The 26,985-nt window shown below is 36.9% G+C and overlaps 3 protein-coding genes across 9 annotated transcripts in view; 1 reads left to right on the forward strand and 2 right to left on the reverse strand.

Moving 5' to 3' along the window:
* Nucleotides 1-450: 450 nt before the first annotated feature.
* LOC110104501 (54S ribosomal protein L37, mitochondrial) lies at nt 451-8,572 on the reverse strand. 5 transcript variants are annotated; one of them, XR_003701324.1, is made up of 5 exons: nt 8,202-8,572; nt 7,995-8,089; nt 2,806-3,277; nt 2,690-2,733; nt 451-1,333 (listed from the first exon to the last, which is right to left on the reverse strand). XR_003701324.1 is itself a non-coding variant. In XM_020833649.2 (4 exons), the coding sequence occupies exon 3, from the start codon at nt 3,246-3,248 to the stop codon at nt 2,847-2,849; it is 402 nt and encodes a 133-aa protein (XP_020689308.1). In that variant the 5' UTR covers nt 3,249-3,277; nt 7,995-8,089; nt 8,202-8,572; the 3' UTR covers nt 451-1,333; nt 2,806-2,846. The 5 variants fall into 5 exon arrangements, 3 of the variants coding, with proteins under 3 accessions (XP_020689308.1, XP_020689307.1, XP_020689306.1); XR_003701322.1 differs by having other exon boundaries at nt 2,690-3,277; XM_020833649.2 differs by lacking the exon at nt 2,690-2,733.
* Nucleotides 8,573-9,286: 714 nt separating this feature from the next.
* Nucleotides 9,287-11,190, forward strand: LOC110104486 (mitotic spindle checkpoint protein MAD2). Of its 2 annotated transcripts, XM_020833627.2 has the most exons (8): nt 9,287-9,423; nt 9,525-9,642; nt 9,749-9,764; nt 9,876-10,006; nt 10,103-10,223; nt 10,497-10,600; nt 10,696-10,817; nt 10,918-11,190. In XM_020833627.2, exons 2-8 carry the CDS (start codon nt 9,570-9,572, stop codon nt 10,972-10,974), a joined length of 624 nt encoding a protein of 207 aa, XP_020689286.1. In that variant the 5' UTR covers nt 9,287-9,423; nt 9,525-9,569; the 3' UTR covers nt 10,975-11,190. The 2 variants fall into 2 exon arrangements, with proteins under 2 accessions (XP_020689286.1, XP_020689287.1); XM_020833628.2 differs by lacking the exon at nt 9,287-9,423 and having other exon boundaries at nt 9,433-9,642.
* A 3,088-nt stretch (nt 11,191-14,278) lies between these two features.
* The window catches only part of LOC110104442 (glucose-6-phosphate 1-dehydrogenase, cytoplasmic isoform), a 68,228-nt gene continuing 55,521 nt past the window's right edge, over nt 14,279-26,985 (reverse strand). The window contains exons 13-16 of one of the 2 annotated variants that reach the window (XM_020833551.2): nt 25,614-25,684; nt 16,303-16,418; nt 14,840-14,885; nt 14,279-14,762 (exon numbers count right to left, since the gene is read on the reverse strand). In XM_020833551.2, the coding sequence (XP_020689210.1) occupies nt 14,595-14,762; nt 14,840-14,885; nt 16,303-16,418; nt 25,614-25,684 (401 nt within the window). In that variant the 3' untranslated portion in view covers nt 14,279-14,594. The remainder of the gene's footprint in view (nt 14,763-14,839; nt 14,886-16,302; nt 16,419-25,613; nt 25,685-26,985) is intronic. The other variant, XM_028696403.1, reaches the window with a different exon arrangement.

The following is a 26,985-nucleotide window of genomic DNA, read 5'->3' on the forward strand; positions in this document are numbered from 1 at the left end:
TTTTTAGCATATCTTTTTTTTTGTTATATAAATTTTTGTACTAAAAAATTGCTTTTGAAAGCAGTAACAAGTATAAAACCGCAAGCAAAAGTGCGATATTGCAAGCTTTTTGTTCCACACTTTCAATGCAAATGATGGCTGAAGTAACAGACTTTGTTTGAGACTGTTTTTTTATTGCTTCTTAAAACAATTTTTTAGTACAAAATTTTTAATTTTTGCACTAGAAAATAACTTTAAGAAGCAATAAGAAAGCCATCCCAAACGAAGCCTTAGGAAAGGCAAAAGCAGAAAACAGAACATCTAAATTTCGTTTGGGACATCTTTATTATTATTTTTTAAATTAGTTTTTTAATAAAAAATTTCTAATTTAATGATATTCAGCTCCAAACAATTGTTTAATTAGATGGAGAAATTCACAGAATGAGAGTACATAAGAGTTGGGCCAACTTGTTTTAAGCTTTGATGAACAAGTGCTTCACTAATGAAGAGTGAACAGTTCTGCAATAATATGCAATAAGTACTGTTAGCTTTACCCTCCAATATCAAAACACTCATTGCAATTAATTTGCCTTTCCACTTTTCCTCTCTCATGCATTTGTTTTCATATGACACATGTGCCCACTCTAGTTAGTAGGAAATAGTAAAGATATTTGATATATCAAACCCACATGACATGACATCTCACCAAATCCACTTTGCTTGATTCCAAAGAAGAATGCATATTGAAGATAGCATTGTAATCGAGTCAAGCCGACTCGTGAGCTGGCTCACACTCGACTCGACAACAGGCTCGACGAGTCAAACTTATTAAGCTCGCGCGTCGAGCTAGAACGTGTTTTTGAGCTTGAGGGCTTATCGAGCTCAAGCTCCAATAGACGTTTGCTCGACTCATCGGCTTGACGAGCAGCTCGCAGAGGTGACCGAGCAGAAAAATCAAACCTCGGGAGGACAACTCGATGGCCTAGCGGGAAAACCAAAACGACGGAGTTTGAATCAAATTGTTTGATAGGATGATGGACGATGGAGCTCGATAACGTAGCTTGGGATGACATAGGTTGGAGGCTCGGAGCTCGTGTGCTACTAGCGGGGCTAGCCTGCTCGGGACGACGAGCTCGCGGCTTAAACGGAGCTCGATGAGATGACTAACGACGGAGCTCAAAGAATGACGGGACGATGAACGACAGAGCTCGCAGCTTCGACATAGCTCAGGATGACGCTCGACGACGGAGGTTAGGAAGGAGCTCGATGAGCCTCTCGAGTCGATTCATTTTATGAGACGAGTCGAGCTCGACTCGAACACCACCTGGCTCTAGCTCGACTCATTTGCAAACCCCTAATTGAAGAAAAAAATTAACAAGTCTTAATTTGGGACAGCTTGCTCACTACTTTATAAAGCATTTTTATCGTAAAAAGTTTCAAGTTCAAAAAATTTTTCTACAAAAAAAAACTATTTTAGAAATCATAAAGAAAGCTGCCCCAAACGAAACATAAATTATTCTTGAACTATGATGAGCTACTGCAATAAACTAAAGGAATGCATATTATAATATTTTGTTATTAGCAATGTTCGGTGCTTGGTTTGATATACTTTTTTTGTAATGACATTTCTAAATGTTAGGTTATCTAATGAATAAATAAAATGAAAGAAAAAATAAATAAATAAAGACAATACATATTATTATTGTTGACAACTAATTCTAAATAATATTGTATTCATTTAAAATATGAAAGCAATGAAGCAAACATGTTGCATTTAATAAACAAAGAACTAATATAGCATTGTCCATGTTTAGAAGGATCAAGTTTATTTAGTACAAAAGGTTGAAAAACTTGATGATTCTAGGATAAGGAAGAAGGCAAGATGCTGAAGTTTTTATTTTTTAATGAATTCTAGCACTTTTTAATGGAGAAGATAAATGGTAGAGTAGTTGGCAATGCAAATGTATAAAATTAAGACATCAATTGTTGCACAAACCTCACAAAATCCCCAAAAAAAAGTCCCACCATCTTGCATGAAATGTTGCAACCATCATTGTAATTTTAAATTCCAAAAGTTAGTCTCTAATAAGTTAAGGTTAGTTGGGAATTGGTTGAAAAGTAGTTGGATGTTAGTTAATGAATTAATATCCATCCAAACATGTTGTGGCCAGCCCCTTCAATTTCAAATTCAAGTGAAGGCATGAATCAAGGCATCTTAACAACTCCACACTTCAAGGATCAATTATTCTATGCGGATTCCGCATATCATCCAGAGGCGAATCATAATGCGCCATGTCACCCGTTTGCTGGGTACCGATGCTCGATACCGCTATGTACCGAGTGACATGACGCGCTGTGATTTGCCTCTGGATGGTCCGGAATCCACCGCACATAATAACTTTTCAACTTCAAGGCACCAACATATAATAAAGACACCTTGGCTAGAATAATAAGCTTGTCATGCTGACACTATTTTTTTCTTCAAATCAATTATTAGTTTAATTTAATTAAATGTTTAGAAGCTACCTGCATGCACTGAAAACTACAAGCATTCTTTGGCCTACAACAGAAATATCATAAAATGGCAGTTTACCACATACAGTTAGTATTCAGCATCAGTAAGTGAACTCCCATTCAAAATCAACATACAACAAAATTCAAATATTAAGAAGAAGAAACGATCTTGAAACTAGTTAATGAGCTCACATACCTCGACAAGCTAACAAGATATAACCACACGCAATGATATATAACCTGCGAATGGTATAAGTTTTTGGTGCTAAAAGCAGTAGAGGTTAATCAGAAAGAGCATCAATGGAGGCTTACCTCTTAATACACGGAAAGGATGTTGCCTTGACGCCTCAAAATCAGTTCTTAGCCTTGAGCATGTTATTTTCTTTTATGCGAGAACGGTTATCTAACTTAACAAAGCGTTTAAGCTCTTCATAAGGAAGAGTTTCAATGTCCTTTCGCCGGAGCTCACTCAATGGAAGACGTTTGTCAATCAAATGCCAAAGCCAATCAGGATATTCTGAATCAGGTAACACTTTGGGATCTGAACCATCCTTGAGGATGTTGGCCCCAACTACTGTGGTGCTCTTAACTTCCTTGGTCAGTGTAGAGGCTTTTGGAGCATCAGCACCTGCCCCACCTTTTTTTCCTTTCTTTGCTTTGCTTGCCCCTGCAGCAAATCCTCTAGTCCCCAGTGTACTAGCTGCCTCTTTATTAGAAGTGATTGGTCTCAGCACTCTAGCAAACATCATAGACATACCTGTATCAAATGTACTGCATTTGCTACCTGTGAGTGCCCAAGAAAATATGCAGTAAAAAAAGTTCATCTGTAATATTCATATATGATTCCACACTTGTAAAAGAACAGACCCCAAAACAAATACTAAGGCTTTGTTCGGGATGGCTTTCTTACTACTTCTTAAAACTGCTTTTTAATAACAAAATTTTTATTCTTGTACTACAAAGCTACTTTATGAAGCAGTAAGAAAGTCATCCCAAACGAAACCTAAGTCTACCCCTACTGCGCAAAACAAGTGCATCCACTCTCACCCCTACTAATCTCACGTAACGTGCTCGTGCCCCTCCCTCTATTCAACTCACTCACCATCATAACTTCTGTTTAACACGCTTACTTTTGTTGCTCGACTCACAAGCACTTCTTTCTTGCTCACTCAATCGACCCTCCCTTCACTCATTTGCAGCCCTCACATACCCACTACACATCCATGCTATTTTTTGCTTTCTATTGTTGGTTTTGCCACTGCCAATCACTCAATTCTCTAGCTTCATCTACACGCCTACACATCACTCGCAACACACTTCACTCATTGAACACCCTCATCATTGCAACAAATTGTTGTGCTTGCTATTCATTCTTTCACCTACATTGTCGTGTTGCCTTGCATGCTAGCTTCACTTGCTACTTCGCTACTTTTTTGGCCTTCTCCTCTACTCTTCAATGCTTCAAGTATGATAATCTAAACTCTTATTTTCATTCTAGTCTTTATCAAAGATTTTCTTTATCCTCTACATGTTGCAAAAATATCCTCCACCATTATTATCTCTATTAAATTCAATGGTACAAATTACCTCTTGTGGTCCAAGGTCTTTCGGTTTTTGCTGGTTCCCATGACAAACTCTCTTATTTTGATGCACCTCCTCAAGCTCATGAGGATAACATTAAATTCTCCAAACGGTAAGCATTTTATTATGTTGTTCTCACTTACTACTAAATTGTCTTGAATCTTCTATTGCCCCCAAATTTTTGTTCAATGAATCTATTAAAGCAATGTGGGATTTTCCCATATCCACTTCTAGAAAAATAACATCTACAAAAATTATATTTTGTACTCAATAGAAAAACTTATTATCTCAATAGCCAAGATATATTTCCATTCAAAATTACCACATCACCCATCGAAGCAAGAGTGCAAACATTATGAAAACACTGCCAAAATTGGATGAAATTCCTTCCCCACATCAGCCAATGGCACAATACCATTCACTTCCAATTGGCAAACATAACTGATTAAACTTTCATGCCAAACTGAAACAATGAAACAAAGCTAACTAAAATTCAGTTTGTTTGTTTATGGAAATAATCCATTCCTCATACATTCGAGGCAACTAGCTCTTCACAAATTATTCTGCTTCAAACTTTATCCCAAGGTTGGAAGAAAGATGATGTTTTATTTATGAGGTATGATGACCTGCAATTATTTGATGCACCGGAAGGGCCAAACTTCTAAATATAAAATCTAGATTACAAATATCAATAATATGATTGCTAAAAGAATATTAAAAACATAAACACTGCAACCTTACAAAAAAAATCCTTAATTACAAAATAAAAATGTAGCCATTCTGTAGAAAAATAAGATTAAATTTGCATAAAGTGTAAACTGATACTTTATACCCATGTAATAGCCCATCAAACAAGCAAAAAGATTACACAATATCACCAACATAAGACCAAAGAAAATAGTGGGAAAAACCTTGTTTAAAATCCTTAATCACCTCATTTTTATATTTGATTCCAAGCAACAGATATAAAATGTTCTTAAATAAATCATTTTCTATATTAACGTATTTGAAGCCATTCTTAAAAATCAAACAAGCAAGTAAAAAATTTGACATATTCCCAAAGTTTCAATATCAAATCCTTCAAAGACCTAAAGGACACCATGTAAAGTTAAATTATTTCAAAAGAATCTAAGATTTGATCATGTATTTACTTAAGACGGGCAATGGGAAGTTACTAATCCTTAAAATAAATGTAAAAAAAAAAAAGAGTTAAGAAAATTCATAATACGTTTCCAGATAGATTAACCGTATATATGTCTTCCATCATTTATTTGCTCATGTACAGTAGTGCTTAGATAGAAAAAAAAATTAAATTAATCAATAAGGGTTTTTTTTTTTTGCATGATATTTACAAATACTTACCATCCAATAATAGAAGCTTGAGATACTTACCACTCTACATTATCTTTTTTCTATTATTTTCTAAGGTCTTATGTTGGTGATATTGTATAATCATTTTGCATGTTTGATGGGCTAATATTTATGGTGTATTTAAGTTTTAAATGAGTGTTTACTTTGAATATTATTTCAAATTTTCATTTTATAATAACATTTAAATTTGAGATTTGTAATTTATATCTTTATAACGATGAATCAAATAAGCATGTTTTAATGTTTTAATTTACTTTTGTCATTTTTATAAATTATTTGTAAGTTCTTGTGTTTTTATTTTTCTGTTTTGAGGCTTACACCTCACCTAGCTAAGGCAAAATGCCTCGATTCCCGATTTCACCTTTTTAAACCTTGGATAATAGTAAGACATGCAACGTTTAATGGTGTAGAATGTTAGTCATTAAAAGAGAAGCATAAAATTATGTTAAGTGTTGCAGAGATGAGGATGCTTGAGTGGATGAGTAGCTTCCTTAAAAACCTATTACAAACTATTAAGTGATATAAAAACTATCACAATCCTCCTTTAACAAAGAAAGAAAAGGAGGAAACTTATTAAAACTTAGATCATCCAAAAAAAATCACCAAGTAAAGCAAAGTTAGCACAAAAATCGGCTAACTTATTACATTTTCTATGAGAAAAATGAAATAAAAAATTCTCAAAATCTTTCAAAAAAGATAAGTCTTCCGCCATGTCATTATCCATTTTTCCAAATGCTTTATCAACCGAACCTTGCAGATACTTGACAACATTGTAATTGTCTCCCTCAATTATAATCCCTTTGACTTCCATCATCCATTCTTGTAGTATCATTTTCAAAGATCGAAAAGCCAAAAGCTTTGATGGTTTGGTCACATAAAAAGGCGGCCTTCCGACGACCCAGTTAAGAGAGTAGAGGTATTAGATTTGACTTGTGTTAAGAAAGGTAGGGGTAGACCTAAAAAGACTTGGTTAGAAAATATTAGGAATGACCTTTCTTTATTAGATTTAAACGAGAATTTGGCTTTTAATAGGACACAATGGAGAAAAAGGATTCATGTAGCTGACCCCACGTAGTGGGATAAAGGCTTGATGTTGTTGTTGTTGTACTAAGTTTGTCTTTTCATAATTAAGTAAAATTGAATTAAAATAAATCTAAAGACCATTAAAGTTAATTTAATCAACTTTCACTGTATAATTATGATTAAGTTCTAAAAATAAATCAGCTCATAATTATGCAATATCACACCATCATGATTGGTTAAGAAAATGAGATTAAACTAAATGCAGCCAAATTATCTTTTAGCTTATCTCAACTTAAAAAAGCTTATTTTTTCACCAAACAAGCGACATAACCTTGTTTAAGGCTTTTGAGGCAGGCATCATCTGCCTTAGCTTAACTTAGTTTCAACCAAACAGTCTCTTATCTGTTTAGTTTGAAGAGAATGGAGGAAGCATAAATATATTTTACTTTACAAATTCCATTATATGGTTGGCTGTGATGTAAATACTAAGTAACTAAATTTACCTAAAAATATATACAAATGAATTTTCTCACTGGCAAATCCCTGTCTTTCCCCATTGTAAAACAAGAAGCAAAATTTATTGGATCGTCAATGTGATTCATATGTGCCTTCCACACAAGAAATAAAAACTCAAATTATCATCAACTACATAATACATTTTTTCTTTCTATCAAATCCTTCTCAATCAAACAAGTGGGAGAAAACTAATAATTTCCATTGCCATGTCATCTCATGTCATGTCCTCTCTTTCAATTCCTCAAACAAACTAGAGCCTAATAATAATAAAAAAAAAACATTCCTCAACATTTTGTATTAAATAAAAACATCTTTTTTAAAACAATAAGAAACACAAATTAATCCAAACCCAATCAAAGCAATTTATAAAAAAAAGCCAATTCTATAAAAGAATTAAAGCAATTATAAAGACCTTTGCAAATCATTAGGTTTGTGCGCTTACAACAAATAGTCGTCAAGATTTAACACACTCAGAATTTTTTAATGAACAAATCGTTATTGTCAAACAATTTTATAGAATTTCACAGAGTTTGACAGTTTGTTCTCGTGCCAAATAGTCGTCAAGATTTAACACACTCATAATTTATTAAATCCAATTAAAGTTAAATTCTGCTTGTTGCCAAATAGCCCCAAAGCTCTTTATTATGAAGAAAAGGGAACATGAATAGCTAATCGAAAGCATTTGATCCAATCACTGCTCTAGCTTTTGAGTTTTGGCTGGTTTTCTCCTAGTGGTGGATCATACCAAGGAGAAATTATTCCGTGCAGACACCAGACGGGAAGTGTACACTCACATGACCGGACGGTTCTTTCTATCAAGTGTCCACATAGAATAATTTCTCTGTACAAAGACACCAGCTTAACAAAGTTATCATTGACAACAATGCCAGCCTTGGCATAAAAAATAAGAGAGTAATAGACAACAATGCCAGCCTTAACAAAGTTATCAATTGTTTTATCTTTGAAAAGGAACTAAGTTACAAGTAAAATATGCTTTTAAGGAACATTACCTGTTATCAGCTATCAGCTAGGAAATTTGTGGAGACCATCCAAGTCCTCATCAACGTAAATCAAAACTCCCTTAAATTCAACTTCGCAGGCTTCCCTGCAAATGCACAAAGAAGCATCTCAGTATTGTGAGAATGTAACAGGAAGAAATCAAAACGGCTATTTCACCGAAGGAAAGTGAAAAATAAAAAAAATTTCTGATCCCTTACTTGATAGCAGCCTTAGGGGCTGTTTGGCAACAGGATTTATGCAGGATTTGAGGAGGATTTATGCTAAATCCTGCCAAACGGGATTTTAGCGCCCCTTAAATCTCACGGCGGAATAAATCCTCTGTTTCCCTCTTTTTCCGTAAATCCCGGATTTACTAAATCTCTAGTTCGACGGATTTACGGAATTTGGCCGAAGAAGCGGGCGAAAGAGAGAAAGTTAGCTTCACAGCCAGCGAGCCCCCGTTTTTGCTTCCGATCAAAATATCGTCGATCGAGCTAAGTCGAACACCAACGAAAGGAGCCGAAGAAGCAACTCGTGCAATCTCTACACCTCCGGCGAAGCAACGAAGCTGAACTGGAAGTAGTGGAAGGCAAACCCTAGACGCCTCACTTAATTAATATAATTTAAAATAATATAATGAATAATTAAATAATACTTTAAAATTAATTAAATTATTTGTAAGAGTATTATTTTAAAAAATAACTAATTAATTAGATAGTTAATAATATAATTATATACCTTTTTCCGTTTGATGTCATTCAAACCATTGATCCAAACGACATGAATCCAATGACTCAAATGCGATTTGATGTGGTTAAATCAGTCTCATCATTGCTCTGGAGTTGATGTTAGTAGAAGTTTATATATTCTTCTTCAAAAATAGTCATTAGATCAATTTAATTGAATAATTAGTAGTATAGGATTATAGAGAGCTAGCTGCCAAAAATGATTTGGTCACATAAAATATCGATCTTCTAATGATCGTGTTAGGAGAATATATATATTAGTTTTGGCCTATATTAAGAGAGAGAGGTAGACAAAATTTTTGATTAGAAAGTATTAAAAATAAATTCTATTTATTAGATTTAAATGAGAATTTAATACTTCATAGAATATAATGAAGAAAAAAGTTTATGTAACCGATCCTACATAATGGGATAAACTCTTTTTTATTATTGTTTTTATGTAAATCTTTGAGCAAAATTGAAAGACATGATATCAAATCAGACGGTTAGGATGGTGCTCTAGGAGTTAAGAATTTTGTTCGATTTAAAAGATCATAAATTCAAACGGTAAACCTAAGCTTGTTAGGCCCACCACAATCTTCAGAGTCCCGACCGTTGGAAGAAAAAAATTCAAAAAGAGAAGGCAGTAGGCCGTTGAGGCCGTGGACCCACTTCCCAAGCGAAACCCATTTCCAAAGAGCTTATTTTGCTACCCGTTAGTCGCCTTCTTCGTCATTTGATCGTATTCTTTCATCTGCCATTCAATATTTCAAATAAATCCCTTCTTCTCATTACTGGCATTCATTCCTCTCTTAGGAATTCAAGTAGCGACGGTTTTTTCTCAGATCTAAAGCCAACAAGATGGCCTCACGTACCGCCTCCAAGGACGTAATCACTCTTAAAGGCTCTGCCGCCATTGTTAGCGAGTTCTTTGGTAATTCTTCTTTCCATCTCAATTATTTCTCGCATCGTAAATTCTCTTTTGCTTGGAGTAAATGCTAATCCCTATCTACTCTGTACGTTTCTTTTTTATTTTCCAGGGTATGCTGCGAATAGGTAAGGATATGAGTAATTATCCAATTAGAGATTTTGATCTGGTTCTCTTTCTATCTATTGCCCTCTTTCTGTTTGATGAAAGTCCTGAAAGGGAAAAGAATCTGATTGCAGCATTCTTTACAATCGTGGGATTTATCCAGAAGAAAGCTTTGTCAAAGTCAAGAAGTATGGCCTCCCTATGCTCCTAACACAGAACGAGGAAGTCAAGTCCTACATTGCTAGCATCACCTCTCAGTTATCAGGCAAAATATTCATCCACTATTCTGAATAGATTAGTTCTAAGCTATTATAAATTGTTTTAACTGTCTCTTATTTCTTACTATATTTTGGTTGAAAAGAATGGCTAGACGCTGGAAAGCTGCAGAGGATTGTTCTTGTAATTATGAGCAAGGCCACGTCTGAAGTTCTTGAACGGTGGAACTTTAGCATAGAGACAGATGCTGAGGTCGTTGAGAAAGGGTAATTGCTTTCAGATTAATCCTTCTCCTAACGGAGGGTCTAAAACTCACATAACTCATGATCGACCAGAATTACGGTCTGTTCAAATTAATATCGACAATCTTAGTCTACTAGCTTATAAATTCTTGATTGATCGAGATTACAGGCCAATCAAGCTTGTAAGAAGAATTTTGGTTGGCCTAAAAGCCAAGATGGAGAGGCAACCCCTTATTGTTCTCAGTATTGGATGAGCAAAAAAAGTTTTTGGCTGACTCTGCTTTGAATCCATTCCAGGGTGATTAGAGAGAAGAGTGACAAAGAAATTATGAGGGAAATCCAAGCTATCATGCGCCAGATAGCTTCTTCCATAACTTACCTGCCTTGTTTTGATGAACAATGTAATATAGTCGACCAAATAAGCCATTTTTGTTCTCCTATTGTTCTCTGCTCTGGATATTTCTAGTTCTAATAATGAAATATACTGGATTTTTAGGCGTGTTTGATGTTTTGGCCTATACGGACACCGATGTTGCGGTTCCATTTACTTGGATTGAAAGTGATGCAAAGCTGATCAAGAACCCCCAGATGGTGAAACTGCATTCTTTTGATACTAAGGCAAGTTTCAGTTCTTCTTTTCTAAAATCACAGTGCTAATTGGTTACAATTTCAGTGTTTTTTGTTCTTTTTCTATTAAATTTTATTGCCTTAAATACAGATTCACAAGGTGGATACAATGGTTTCTTACAAGGTTGATGAATGGGATGAGGAATAAAAGATGGAATGTGCATTAATTAGTGAAAGTTTTCTCATTCACATTGAAGTGTCAGTAGTGTGATGAACGGTTTATACTGTAAGGTCACTGCAAGTTATCACTATAATGTAGAATGTTTTCAACTAATCTGGTTTTTTAGTTTTCAGTGTAGAAATGATGGAATTTTGTTTTCTTTCTCATGTGATTTAGTTAGCAAGAATGAATGTGTAATTCCTTGCCTTCCTTGCTTCACTGGCTTTGATACTCTGAATTTCTTTTCAGACAGTAAATTATAATTGCCCTTATTTAAAAAAAAAAAAAAAACTTTATAAAAAGAACTGAACCCAAAACTTACATGCCCGGAATAGCTTAATACCTGAGAACTTTGGGTAAATTATCTATATAATCTGTGGCAGCGGCAGATGACCAGAAACATTCATCAATAGGGTGAATCTGTATAAAATTGTGTAGTTTTTGTGCATTGATCTTTGTTTTCTTTTTTCTTTTTTTGCACTCCATGTTTTGATGCAGCTCATATTGGTCTGTTGATTGAGGGCTTTGGCTATTAATTAAGAGGTCTTGAGTTTGAAGTTTACGTATGTGATGTATGTGCGTCAGCCTTAATGGCTCAAATGTACCAAAAAATAATTCTATATTTGCATGGTATGACATCTTTATTTTGCGACGATGCCCTTGCATTGAAATACATCCTATTTATAAGATGTCTAGACTCCTATTTAACTATCCATTAGAAATTCGCTGATGGTGAAGGGCCAGACCACTGCAATGCATGCTATGCTTGCTTGCATTTAAAGGTGTGTAGATTGTGGCAGGTGTACTGTCAATAGTAAGAAGTATTTAGAGAATGCAGCTCATCTTAGTATGTTGGTTGGAGCTTTAGTTATTAGTCAAGAGATCTTGGGTTCGAGTCCCACGTATGTGATGTGTGTGTGAGTTTAAAGGTGTGGCGAAGGGCCAGACCACTGCAATGCATGCTGTGCTTGCTTGCATTTAAAGGTGTGTAGATTGTGGCAGGTGTACTGTCAATAGTAAGAAGTATTTAGAGAATGCAGCTCATCTTAGTATGTTGGTTGGAGCTTTAGTTATCAGTCAAGAGATCTTGGCTTCGAGTCCCACGTATGTGATGTGTGTGTGAGTTTGCCTTAATTGACCTAAATATTAAAAAAAAAAAGTATTTAGAGAATTTTTTATTCAACAATAGTTATTCGGTTTGGGCGGACCGCAATCCTTCTAAAAGCTAAGCAAGAAGATTATGACAAATACAAAATTTTTATATATGGTATCAGAGTAACATTCGATTCATAGTATGTTGTATCATTTGATGTCTTTATGTTATTCCATGTGGATCCATTGTTCTTGTAGTGTTTGAAACTATTTTGTGTGAGTGATGTTATATGTTTTTAGAATAATTTCATATATTATATATTTGTTGAAATTATTGCATGTTGTGAAGTAAAATCACGCGGCAAAAAATAAAAAAGAAAAAGAAATTAGGAGAAAGTACACCACGAGGATTTAACATTAGAAAAATTCAGAATAAAAAAAAGCCATAGAGCTACACCACCCCAAAAAATTTAGTATTTTTTCACACAATCATTTAAGTGAAATAAGAAAAACTGCTCAACCCTATTCAAAGCGCTCTAGCACTTGCAACACCTCGGCACTAACTTCTTTTGCTCGCAACACTAGTACTATGCTCTTTGTCTCAGAGGGGTTTCTCAGCACCTTGACACTAGTCTTAAACACCGCGGCGCTATACCGACAAAAAAAAATCATTCTTTCATTTATTTTCTCAAATTATATTCATCATATAAAGCTTAAGCTGTCATCAAGGCATGAATTTTCATCAGATAAGATCATTAAATTCTCTTCCCATAATAGTTATGGCCATTTATTTAAAAAAATAATAAAATTTATAGTCATAAATCTATATTACCGATAAAAATTTTTATTTAAAAGAGTGCAAATCTCAATCTCCATGCATAGAAATTCTATATAAAAACAAATTCCTCACCATCATTCAAAATTTACAGCGAAATTTATGTCCACCTGCCTAAGTTATTACTGAAAAATTATACTCAGAAGAATTCAAAATCAATATAAAATAAACAAACAAAAAAATAATTTATATACGAATTTCTTTACATGATTTTTATGCACAAATGCAAACACCATCATAATTGCACCTATATCTTTATCAACTAGTCACAACATTTTTAATGATATTATATATAATTAAATCATTAAAAATGAAGAAATTATTTCAAAGTTTCACGAGTCTGATGATGTGCGAAAGGGGACAAGACTAACAACGATCGACAATGTGTGAATGGCAACGAGACCGGCGGCGTCATGATGGAACAATTATTAGGTCAGGTAACCTGACGTAGCTCTTCATTCGGATGCCAATAACATGTAGCCACTTGGTCTTACTCAATACCGCGCTCCCGACGACTTGACCCGGGATTGCTATGTTCTCGTATTGCTCGGTATTGCTAGATAATGCTTGGCAATAATGAAAAATATCGATCTGTGAAGACCAATACCGAGTAGTATCGAGAAATACCGAACTCGGTATTGGTCTTCACATAATGATATTTCTCGTTATTGCCGAGCAAAATCAACCAATACCTAGCAACACGCGAACATAGCAATCCCGTCTCTGTTCTGGGTCAGGGTTGCCGGGCCACACGGTAAATAATGAGAACACGTGGCACTATTTTACCGGCATCCGAACGTAGAGCTACATCAGGTGACCGGACCAAATAAAAGTTCGTCATGATGAGTATTTATATTTTATGAGTTGTATAAATAAACAACAAAAATTGAATGCTAAACATGTAAATCATAATAGTTCAAGTGATATATGTAAATACTGCTAACATATATGACTAATCAAGCATGCAAATGAAGAAATCAAGATACATGTCATAGAATATATAAAAAATATTTCATTTCTTGAATTTTAATTTGGAGCAAAATTCTTTCAACCATTTCTTGATGAGGGTTTCCCCCTTGCCTTTGGCATCTCCTTTCCCCCTTCTTCCCATCCCTACTAGACAATAAGGGGGCCGCGGTGGTGAGTCAATATTCTCTCTCATAAGCTTTTTAAGCTTAAAAACAAGGCTTCATTTGGAATGGATTTTTTTGTTTCTTAAAACAATTTTTTAGTCCAAAATATTTTAATTTTTGAATAAAAAATTGTTTTAAGAAGCAATAAAAAAATCATCCCAAACGAAGCCTAAAAGTTGCCCGAAACAGTATGATGAATAATCTTATGTTAATAAAATTAACTAGTCAAATATTACATTATTCAACAATCTACCATTTATTCCTTCAACACATTGAAACACATCAATAGTAATAATATTTTAAGCAGTTTGTTCAAAACTAGTATGGCATCTCTCTTATAAGTAACCTCAAACTTTATTATACAACTAAATACACAGCAGACCTTTTCCTTTTCTAGAGAAAAGCCTCGGAAAACATTCTACCCCCCACCCTTTTATTTAATCTGATATAAGTAAAAGAGAAACTAGAGGTAATATTTATTTACCATGAAAACTTCTTATTTGCTGACTGCAAGATCCACAGGCAAGGAGGGGGTTTCCATGAAGCCATTAAAGAGTAGGTGGTATCCATACATAGCCATGCGTCTGCACGTAACCGGCCTTGGCGAGAAGCTGGTCGGCTTCAGCTGGGCCACGACTGCCTGGCTTGTAGGGTAGAGGTTTCAGTTCGCCATCCTCGATTCGGTGTAGGAGAGGAGTGAAGATCTCCCATGCCGCCTGATTCAAGAGGAGAGAGATCAATTAGTTTGGGTTTAACTATTTTGGGATTAGTAACTGATTGAAATAGATTCTACCTTTAGCTCATCTCTGCGCACAAAATGTTGTTGATCGCCTCGTATTCTGCAAGAAAAATGTCTAAGGACTTTGTATGATTGAAATGACTGTAAAAGCATATGTGGGCGAATTATTCTCTGAGGATGTCGAACGCTGTCCAGAGCCCAATGAAAATGCGCCACGTCACCCCCTACTCGGTATCGCGGCTCGGTACTGGATGATGTGGCTGCACCTGATTCGACTCTTGACGGTAAGTTGTGTTCGGTGTCCGCACAGAATAATCTCTTGCATATGTGAGCGTTAAGATATTATAGTTTGTTTTAACAGTAAGTTTGAAAATAATGTCACTGTGGAAAGGGACATGCTTCGCTAAAAATACTGTTAACACCACAACCAACTCATGTTATACCCGCGCCTATCCCATTATCCTACTAACCAGAGCTTTTAGGTAAGCTACAATTGCTTACTTCTCAATAGACTTGCTGTTTTTCTGTGTTTTCTATGCATTTAAGTGCTTCAGTTTGAATCAGATTACGAAGTGATGGAAATAATTAGAACATCTGAAATCTTGGGAATGAAGCCAGAATGTTATATTTAATGGGGATACAAAGAAGAAGTCTAAGGCTTCGTTTTAGGACATCTTTCTAAGTACTTTCTAAAACAATTTTTTAGTACAAAGATTTTTAATTCGAGAAATTTTTGTACTAGAAAACTGTTTTAGAAAAAAGCAACAAAAAAGCTACCTCAAATGAAGCCTAAGAAATGCATAGTTATACTCACGGCTGTCGAATGGGAAGGGAATACTCCAATTTGACTAGAGAAGCTACAATAAACAGCATATCAAAACAACGGAAACAAGGATTGGTAGAAATTTATCCGTTTAGGGTACTCTCGTCCAAACTCTCAAATTGGAGAAAGATTTTAAGCAATAAAACTTCATTCTAACAACTTGCAATTTAACCAGAACTTGATTACGACCAAGAACAACTCTCCAACTACGCCTTATGCACCAAATGATTGACCTTCCTCATAACATTATGCATTCAGGCTGAGACAAATAAGCAAATGCCTACTGTGAAGCCTGCTAGAGAGGCTGAGAAGAACAAGAATTCCAACATAGGTGATTAAACATTAGCTGCCCTTACTAAAATAAAATCTAAAAAATTATCAGATACTGAATAGTCTAAGGCTACGTTTGGGACGGCTTTTTTTATTGCTTCTTAAAATAATTTTTTAGTACAAAAGTTAAAAATTTTGTACTAAAAAATTGCTTTAAAAAGCAGTAAAAAAGCCATCCCAAACCAAACCTAATTCTACTTCAGGCTGAAGTTAGTTTAACATATTAATTTGTATTCCTGATTGTAGTAGTCAAGATTCTCATAAATTTAAATTATATCAAGGCATGCTTACATAGAATTGTGAAGGTGATGCCTTTATCTCTTCATTGAGTAAATTGGCAGGATTATAAAGTTAAAGTACATACGTGTCCAAGATTAATCGTTCATATGCCTCAGGAATTGCAACATCTTGGTACCGTTGCTTGTAAGACAGATCTAGCTCACTTTGTATTGTCGACATTTCTAGACCAGGTTTCTTGACCTGAGGATAAAAAAAAAAGTATCAAAATAAGTTCTACAATTGCATGTAATAAAGATGACACCAAGAATACCATTAGAGAAGCAGAACCCTGTAACGTTCAGTAGGATTTATTTCCAAAAAAATTGAATAAAAATTTCACAATCATGAAGTTTTTGAATGGAAGCTATTCTAGCAAAAGTTGCGTCCAATCTACAGATTCTTTCAATTGATATTTGGCAATACTTTGGTAGACGAATAGTTCATTCCATTCTTATGTTTCCTTCAGAGACATCCACATTTACTCTTTCATATGCAAACAACAAAATTTTAGATGGTAGAATTATTAGCCAAATCACACGTTCAGCAGATCCTGAACTTCAGTTGTATTTATTGCAACATATACCTGAAGAAGAAATGATAATTATTGGAGCTCATTTAAATAGACATTTAGGTTATAGTTGGCTGACCTACATGAAGCTTTATGGTGGGAGAATAGGAAATATAAAGATGGGAAAGAAGCTATATTAAGGGACTAATATCCCGAGCTAGCATTACTGGGTTCCGTCATTTCGAGTGGAGCAAGACCAAGGGGGGACTGTGTCGTTTCCATCATCATGAGAAAAGACGAAAGGCTTTTATTCCTTTAAATATGAAAGAGGGGTAGATAAAGAGGGACCAAAAGAGATCAAAGAAGTCTCGCACCTTCAACAAGAAAGTCGTGCAACTTCGTGTGTGAATGAGAGGAGAAATCAACGACGAATAGTAGGTTGCTAAGCATAATCAAGAAAGAGGATATCGAGCTCGTGCGGCATGTGCTATGGCAACAAGAAAACAAGCACGAGCATGGTCGACGAGGAGGGAAGCTACACTTGGGCAGGGTCCAGGGCTTGACCGGCTATTGAAATATTAGGAAAAGGTGAGTTATTTAAGAAAGTTTTTAAATGTTTATTTAAAAAAAAAGTAAATTGGTTTAAATATTCATGATCTTGTAAAATTCAAAATTTTATGTTCACATAGTCGCGATTGTTGAGCTCTCCCTCCCACTATTATGACTTCCGCGCTAAGGTTCGCACGGACCACACTACCAACAGCCAGCACACAGATGTGCTCGGCCTCCCACTATCGCATTAGCGTATATCCTTCTCACGTGACATGTTTGCACCCGGACTGCAGACTGCGCCTGCACCGAGCCCACATGGAGCTCCCTCGCTCAATGCTTGCCAGTCGCGCCCGGGCATCTCACTTAACCCAGTAAAAATCTAAGTTAGCAGGTCAAGTCGGGTCAACCTGGTAACCCGATGGGTTACGTCCAAGTCTGAAGTTTCGACCCGTTTACAAAACTGGGTCGGGTTAGGGTCAATCTGTTTGAACCCTTGTCAATCCGGGTTCGACCTGAGCCCAACCCATAGACCCATTTTGACACCCCTAATTTATAATTAACTATTTATCCTTATTACAAACTATTTGTGTTATCAGTGTTAAATGCAATGTCACATTAAATATAATGATATAAACTTATCATAAATTAGTCATTTAGCTCAAGTCATATTGATAATTATACAAAGTGATCTAAAATGATATACATAATACAAATAAAGTTATTAAGGGGTGGTTTGGTTGGCTATAAAGTTAATGCAATGTAAAGTAAATACTTTGGTTTGTTTGGTTGTATGTAAGTGAATGCAGGGAAACTGTTTTTTCTATTTGGATGGGTGTATACAAGTAAAATTTATCTATTCTTCTCTAGATTATTTATATATATATGAGTATAGATACATGTGCATATCTTGCTTCCGATATAGTGTCAATTCCTCTCAAAAAATCTAGCGTCGATTCCTCTCCAAAATCACAATCTTGTTTTCGATCAAAATGTCATGACTTCCGATCGGACAAAAAAAAAGTAATCAAAGAAAGTTGCAGTGAAGTCGAACAACAACGATGGAACTGATAAAGCGACTCGTACAAAACTCTACCTCACGCCACACAACGAAGCTGTGCAACAACGACATAATAGAGAAGATGAAAAGCAAAATCTAATTTAGAAATCGAATTTGAAACCTGCTCGACAGACCTGTTCAGAAGATGTCATGCCTTCCGATTCGAATATCCACGATGGAATCGAAGAAGCGACTCGTGCAGAAATCTACCTTACGTGAAGCACCGAAGTCTAGCCACTAGAGGAATAAAAGCTGATGGTTCCCCTCGCAGGAAGAAGAAATGCAGATGGGTTCTCATGGGCTTCTCTTTCTCCCGAGTGATTTTCTTTTTCTCTCAAAACAGACGGTTACTTTACACACTCAAAATGACCAATAGTGGGGAGTCTGGAATACTTTAGGATTTTACTTTACTTTACATTGTGTCCAACCAAACACGAAAAAGTGAAAAAGCAATGTATTTACTATACTTTGTGATCTAGATGGATGCAATGATTTTGAAAGATTTTGCACAACTTTGATTAGAAAATAACGAAGAAAACTACGAGCAATTAAAACAACGGAATAAAACGTAAGAGGGGTCACGCCCGCTTAGGCTAAGTCACACAACAAGAGATTTGAAGCTTCAAAATAACATAGGAAAGTAATATTATGCAAAAATAGCAGCTTCAACAAAATCCCTAGTCCAATAAAGAGATTAGTAAACACATGAGTACACTCAAGATCCTACATTTACTAAGCTTAGCAAAAACAGGCGACGGTCGGCCTTCGTGACTACAATCAATATCACAAAGAAAAAATTAGATTTAGAAAATACAATAAAAGTAATGATTAGGAAACCTTAGTCAAGGATCGGTTGCGATCCTCCACTCTACGATCTCCAATTGCTCTTCGATTGCTTCCACCAAGGTATCCAAGATACGCTCTGACAGTTCGTTAGGGATGTTAGGCCCTCTTGAACTTAGTCCCAAGCTAATTAAAGAAAGATGTGAATTGGAAAACTTTAAAACCAAAACACAATCCAAATCACCACAATCAAAGTGCGGAAATTAAAACGCGGAAATAGTAAAAAAGAAAGAACACACCGGATTTATAGTGGTTCGGTCAAACCTTGACCTACGTCCACTCCTTGGAGGCACCCCCCAAGTATTGCACTAAACTAGTGTCTCTCCTTTAGCCCCCACGGCTAGGCGGAGAAGCCCTTACAAAATCACTTCCACCTTCCCCGGTGCGGCGGAGTCGCCGGGTCCTTTGACACCAAAGAGATCTTCTTCTTTGGTGAACTTACCTCGAGACAAGCCTTGAATCCGATGGTACTAAGGTGCGAGTTCACCGGAGCAACCGTGTGGATCCCCCACCACACTCCCTTGAGTCCCCCCTCACAGGATCTTCTCCCTCTCTCAAACTCCACCCTTTCCTCTCTCCCTTTCAAGCTCTCTCTTCTAGTTTCCCCCACAAGAACGAAGCTACAATGGCTGCCAAAGACACTTACAAAGTGCCTTGCCATAGCTTAAATAGAAGCTCTCAAAACGAGCTCATTAATGCAAGTTGCCGACATTATCGTCCAGGACGATAGGTATATCGTCCTGGCCGATCAGTACAAATTAAGCTCATTAGCCCGGGACGATATGGGACGATCAGAAGAAAATTGGTTACATCATCCTGGCCGATCTTACGATCGTCCTGGCCGATTAGTTTAAAACCGATTTCAATCGTCCTGATCATCGCCCTGTTTTTGAGCTGGCCGATATAGATCGTCCAGGCCATCGTCCTGGCCGATCATGCGATCGTCCCGGACGATGTGATCGTATCAATCAACCATTAATGCTTTCCGCTCGATGTAATCTTCTACTGTGTGGTCGATCCTCGGGTTGACATCAAAGAAGGTTGAATGCAAGATGCACACAAACCCGTGCTCGTCGTAGGAGAGGCCGTATTCCGTTTCTAGGTCAGCCATCCATGGATGCTATTTTTGAGTTGGGGGAAGCACAGAACAACAAGGGAAGTCTTCTCCGACGAAGGTACGGCAGTTCGGGGTGAGGGAAATCGGTGGACAACAGTTCAATCTTCCAAAACAGCGGTTATAAGGCTTCCAAGTGTTGAGGATGCAAGGGCAACGACTGAAATTTCTGGCTGCCGTCTTAGGAAGTAGGAGACTCAATGTTGTATGGAGTTCGGAAAGGATTTAGTGGAGGAAATTCAATGTGAGAGCCTTGGGAAATTTCGGCCAGCAGCAGGGTAGGATTTTAAACTCTTTCCAAGAAGAGACATAGCAATATGGAAAGATTTCCAAAAGAAATCCAAGAGGGAGGCTGGCGGTAATAGGAGAGAGGGAGGATTAGGGATTCATTTCCAAATTCTAATGTTAAGATTTGGAAAGCATTTAAGAGAGTTGGGCTTTTGAAAATTTCGGCCAAGGGAGAAGTATGAGGTTTGGAAATCTTTCTAAAGAGAAGAATTGAGTCTTAGGAAAGATTTCTTATTCCAAACCCAAAAGGGGGCCGACGGCAATAATGGGAAAAAGAGCTTTAGGCAAGTGTTTAATGATTGCTAGATTGGGATTTGTAAATTAGGAAAGGAAAATTTAAATCCAATCAATTATAAATTGATTTAGTTGAGATTTAAAGACTTTCTTAAAATAGATTTTGTATTTTAGGAAATATTTTGAATTTCAAATCACTTGGATTTGAATTCAAATTTAATCCTAAATATATTTAATCCATATTAGGAAATAAGAGAGAAGAGGGGGAAAACCAAAGGGGTCGGCGGCTAGGGTGGAGGTGGCCGCCGGTCTTGGTAGAGTGGGGGTGGGGTCGGTTGGGTGATGAGGAAGGGATTCGGTGAGGGGGAGGAGGTTTGACCGTGGATGGAGAGAAGGGGAAGTAGTATGGCCGGAGGTGGTGGTGGGAGGGAAAGAAAGAGATAGAAAATAAGAACCACGAACCCGACTCGTCTAGGTTAGTGGGTGATACGCAATCTTCCCTCTCCTAGGGATTCACCACTCAAACTCACAAGCTCTCAAGAGAACTCAAAACCGGAGAAGAAAATTTTGCAATTAATCATTCATTCATTCCTTACTTTGAAAGAAAGGCAAGGGGCTTTAAATAACCTCGTACATAAGACTCAAAAAAATAGAAAAGACGACAATGCCCTCGCGGCTTACATACGACATCCCTTACTAAAAGGGTACAACAGGAAATTAAAACAAATACAACAATAATATAAATAAGAAAATAAATAAATCAAAAATACAAAGACTCGATCGTGGCCGTAGATCGGTGGCCACGCCTCTGATAAACTTTCCATGATCTGATGTCCCCATCACTTTGCATTCATTTTTCCTCCAACCAAACAGCTTCTAAGTAGAAACGCTTGCATGTGCATGATAAAATGATAGAGTACATCTTTTTATGGTACTGATTGGAGAGCAATGTACTTGTGCGCATGAATTGAAAAATATTTTGAAACAAAAATTGGAATTAGAAGTACATTAAGGTAAGGGTGTAAACGAGTGAGTCGAGTTGAGTTTTGACACTACCGAGCTCAACTTGTCAGTCAGAAAGCGAGCTCGAACTCGAGCTCAAGCTCGAGTCAAGCTCTAAAAGTGCTCGAACTCGAGCTCGTCCCACTGTTAACGAGTTCGAGCCGGCTCGTAAGCCTCGACGGTTCGGGCAGCCTTCGACTCTTCCAGCGAGTCGTCCTCCTTGTCCGCGCCATCCGCGTCGAGCTCGACATCGGACAAGAAGGTTGAGCGTTAAAAGTAATATATATATATATATATATCGTATGAGGAGAAGAGAAAAGCTGAAATAATTAATGAGTTTTAACCAAAAAGCAAAAACAAGCTGCAGCTTTTCACTTTTCCCAAAAAAACAATAGCAGCTGTCAGCATTTTTAGATTAAATAAAATTAACTTTATATATTTTTTATGGCAGGAAATACCGAAATAGTAACTTTTTTCATTTTTTTTGGAATTGCAGCTTCCATTTTTTAGAATTCCTGCTCAATGCCCCTGCCTTCCTCATTTGAAATTGCCGCCTGGTCATTTTAGTTTTTTTTAATTAAAATAATAAATCGAGCTCGGCTCCCCCGCCCCCGCGGAGCCGCGCCCGCCCGGGGGGCCCCGGAGCCGAGCTCTCATTGAGCTCGAACTCGAGCTCGAGCTCGCGGCTCGATAAGCTCGGCTCGCGAGCTCATTATCGAGTCGAGTTCAAGCCGGCTCACGAGCATATAACGATTATATTAGTTAAAAAAATGACAACACATGATATATGTGATATAAATTGATGCAATCAAAAAATATAGGGGACTATATTTTTTTATCACAAAAAAAAAGACTCTATACTAGGTAATAGAAGAGATACAAAAGGAAGAGATTTACTTAGAGATATTAGAACAAACTCTTATATTTCAAATAAAAGTAAGAAGAAGAAATTAAAAGACTACAAACGACGATTTAACAAACTCGAATCGAAATTAAAAGACACCCTAAACTTGCTTCACTTATAGAAGAGGGATACAGGTGGAGTGACACTTGCGAAGAGATGAAAGAGGTTAGAAGCCAAGACGAAAGGTTGGAAAGAGCTCGCAAGATTTTCGGAGGGGATGAGAAAGAAGACGGACAAAGCTCGCAAGCTTTTCCAAGCAAACCCGCAGGTTATAGCTTTTCCAAAAATAACATATCATTCAATATTTTAAAACAATACAAACCATCTCATATATATATAGGTATGAGAAGAGAATACGAAAAGACTTGGCATTTAATTTACACACGAATCCAAGCACACACAAGCATGGAAATCCCCCCATCCATTCACGAAAAATAGCCCAGCCCAGGAACCGAAGGAGCAACCACGGGAACCAAAGGAGCTGGACGGAACCAAGGCGCCAAAGCCACGAGAAAACCCCCCAAGCACGGAAAACCAACAGCCACCTTGAGAACCAAGGAGCTTTGCACGGAAAACAGCCACCCGTGGAAGCCAAGGAGCCATGGCATGGGAAAACACATTTTCTTGGGATTCCAAAAGCCATTTTGGAATCCCAAGGGACAAACATAGAATTTTAAAAGATAAAGCTACATAAATAAGATAATAAATGAAATAAAACCTAGCTAATAATGAGCTAACTTTTAGTTCAATAAATGAACTAAAAATCAGCTCATAAATGAGCTAAATTTCAGCTCAAAATTTATTAAGCTTGTAGACTAAAGGGAAGCCAAAATTGATTTATTTTGGACATGAGTTGACCTCCCCTTTGTCTACATCAGACTCCCCTTCTTACGAACTTATCTCCCGATGAATTAACTTATGATGTGACTACCAAGACTCAAATGACAACATGATTCAAAACTCACAAGACTTACAAGACTTACAACTTGACTTAACTTGACAAACTGACTCACAAACCTAGGACTTCCTAACTTGCTCTGATATCAAATGATGCAATCAAAAAATATAGGGGACTCTATATTTTTTTATCACAAAAAGGAAAAGGCTCTATACTAGGTAATAGAAGAGACACAAAAGGAAGAGATTTACTTAGAGATATTAGAACAAACTCTTACATTTCAAATAAAAGTAAGAAGAAGAAATTAAAAGACTACAAACGACGATTTAACAAACTCGAATCGAAATTAAAAGACACCCTAAACTTGCTTCACTTAGAGAAGAGGGATACAGGTGGAGTAGCACTTGCGGAGAGACGAAAGAGGTTAGAAGCCAAGATGAAAGGTTGGAAAGAGATCACAAGATTTCCGGATGGGATGAGAAAGAAGACGAACAAAGCTCGCAAGCTTTTCCAAGCAAACCTGCAGGTTATAGCTTTTCCAAAAATAACATATCATTCACTATTTTAAAACAATACAAACCATCTCATATATATAGGTATGAGAAGAGAATACGAAAAGACTTGGCATTGAATTCACACACGAATCCAAGAACACACAAGCATGGAAATCCCCCCATGCATTCACAGAAAATAGCCCAACCTAGGAACCGAAGGAGCAACCACGGGAACCAAAGGAGACGCACGGAACCGAGGCGCCTAAGCCACGGGAAAACCCCCCAAGCTCGGAAAACCAACAGCCACCGTGAGAACCAAGGAGCTTTGCACGGAAAACAGCCAGCCGTGGAAGCCAAGGAGCCATGGCATGGGTAAACACATTTTCTTGGGATTCCAAAAGCCATTTTGGAATCCCAAGGGACAAACATAGAATTTTAAAAGATAAAGCTACAAAAATAAGATAATAAATAAACTAAAACCTAGCTAATAATGAGCTAACATTTAGTTCAATAAATGAACTAAAAACCAGCTCATAAATGAGCTAAATTCCAGCTCAAAATTTATTGAGCTTGTAGACTCAAGGGAAGCCAAAATTGATTTATTTTGGACATGAGTTGACCCCCCTTTGTCTACATCATAAATGCATAACATGGTCATTTTCTTTTCAAACTAAAGTAATTATTATATAATTTTTTATTCCATATTTTTTAACAAGCATGCATAATATTCAAAATATCATGGTATTACAATAATTTAGAAACATGACATGCTTTGATTTAGAAGCATGATACTCACCCCTACTATTTGCAAATGTATACATCATCCAAAGAATTTAAATGAGTGGAAGGGGAGAGAATGCATATCATAGACATGAAATTCTGAGAAAGAGTATTTGGTTGAAATAGTTTATTGTTAGAATCCTTTACATTGCTCTAATTTAATCTCTCAACCATATAAAATTGATACAATTCCTTTCAGACTAAATTATGATCAATTTTATATCACAATTATAGAATGAGGGATTTTTTAGATCAAGGTGAGGGACTAAATTAGAGTAAGGTGATACATTAGGACTAAATTGGCCACACATGAATAGCCTACTGACTATTTGGGATTTTTTAGTATGTATGAATGCATGCATGTATATATAGTCATAAAAATCAATTGATTCAACTAGAAAGAGGCTCATAATTGAATCATTTCAAGTAGATTTAGCTTGACTCAACTCTATTTTGATCTCGAGTCAAACTTGAGCTCAAAATTTTAATTTTAAATCAGTCAAAGTATGGTCAAACTTTTATTTGCCTTATAGCACATGGTAAACGCCAAGTTGGAGTTCATCGTTCATTGTTTATGGGTACAATAGAGTTTTCTAACTCAAATAGATGGTTTAGCGAGAAGCTGCATTTTCTTACACAAAAGTGTGATTAAAAATAATAGGCTTGCTAAAGAATTCTATTATCAAATTTTTAAGAAGCATTTGAACAAGACAAGCTCTTACAGTTAGTTTCATGTACATGGCCTCCAAAGGCTGCAAGCGTATGACAAACTCATTTCTTCCTTGCTTTTGACCTATTCAAAATATAGACCATAATAAAAGTCAGTTCAGGAGAAATAATCTACAGAATATCAAGATGCATATAGACATAATTAAAGCCAGCACTTGTACATTGTACACAAGGAAGCTAACTAGCGAAGCTCGTTCAAAAAGAGCATTATCCAAGAAGAGAACCTTGTGTTAAATATCGATATTATAAGATGAGAAATCAGAAATAACGATTTTCGTTAAGGCAAAAAAAATGCAATAATATGAATAGGCATCCACAAAAGTTCAATTACAAAGCTAGATATGTAATGACTCAAGAGGTAGATATTATATCTTCTGAAGATCTTCGGTTCACATAGAGTGGCAGGAAGGATGCACGAGCCCCAAAATATTCATTTTGAGATGATTTAGCTGAAAGCAAGTTCCAGAACCCGGCCACAGCAACAGGAAAATTTAATGAGCATATAAAATCAAGACAACAAAAAATCCAGAAAAAGGTGTTGACTTGGGGCACAACATAAAGGCTTAACTACAAACAATTGATGAATTGCTTAAGGTGTTAACCTCTATAATAGAAACAGAACAACAAATTAAGGGCCTTAAAAAATCATTACCTAAGTGTAAAGCTTCGCCGGATATCCCGCTCACGTCCGTAACTCTGCAAGCGGCGCCGTTAAATACCCGACCAAGAGAAGCATTCGCGCCTCTCACTCGCTCTCGGCTTTCCCACGCAACGACTCTGGCAGCTTCCCAGATCCCGTCTCCTCCCTTCGTCTCTGCCCGATTCCCCTTTGCCGATCAGAAGCCCCAACCTCCACGATCTTCTCTGCTCTAGCCGACCACAAGAATCAAACCAAAATCCCGAACTCCTCCACCCTGCTCCAGTCCGAACACAAAATCTGTGCCGACCTCTACAGCTGGCCGGACCTTCCACCTTCCGACCTGCTCAATCCGTAGCGAGAGAGAGAGAGAGAGGGCAAAGAGAGAGTGCCGAGCTCCTCTTACCTGGCCGAACTCCACCTTGCCCGATCCAACCCCCAGCCGAACACTACTACCCGACTCGGCAAATTATTGGGTCAGGTGACCGAACGCAGAGATAGGTTCGGATAATAATAAAATATTATTTTAAAATTAGCGCAACTAAAGCGCAACTAAAGCGCAACCAAAGCGCAACTAAAGCGCAACCAAAGCGCAACCAAAGCGCAACCAAAGCGCAACCAAAGCGCAACCAAAGCGCAACCAAAGCGCAACCAAAGCGCAACTAAAGCGCAACCAAAGCGCAACTAAAGCGCAACCAAAGCGCAACTAAAGCGCAACCAAAGCGCAA

Source organism: Dendrobium catenatum, unplaced genomic scaffold (assembly GCF_001605985.2).
Source record: "Dendrobium catenatum unplaced genomic scaffold, ASM160598v2 fragScaff_scaffold_80, whole genome shotgun sequence".
NCBI lineage: Eukaryota > Viridiplantae > Streptophyta > Magnoliopsida > Asparagales > Orchidaceae > Dendrobium > Dendrobium catenatum.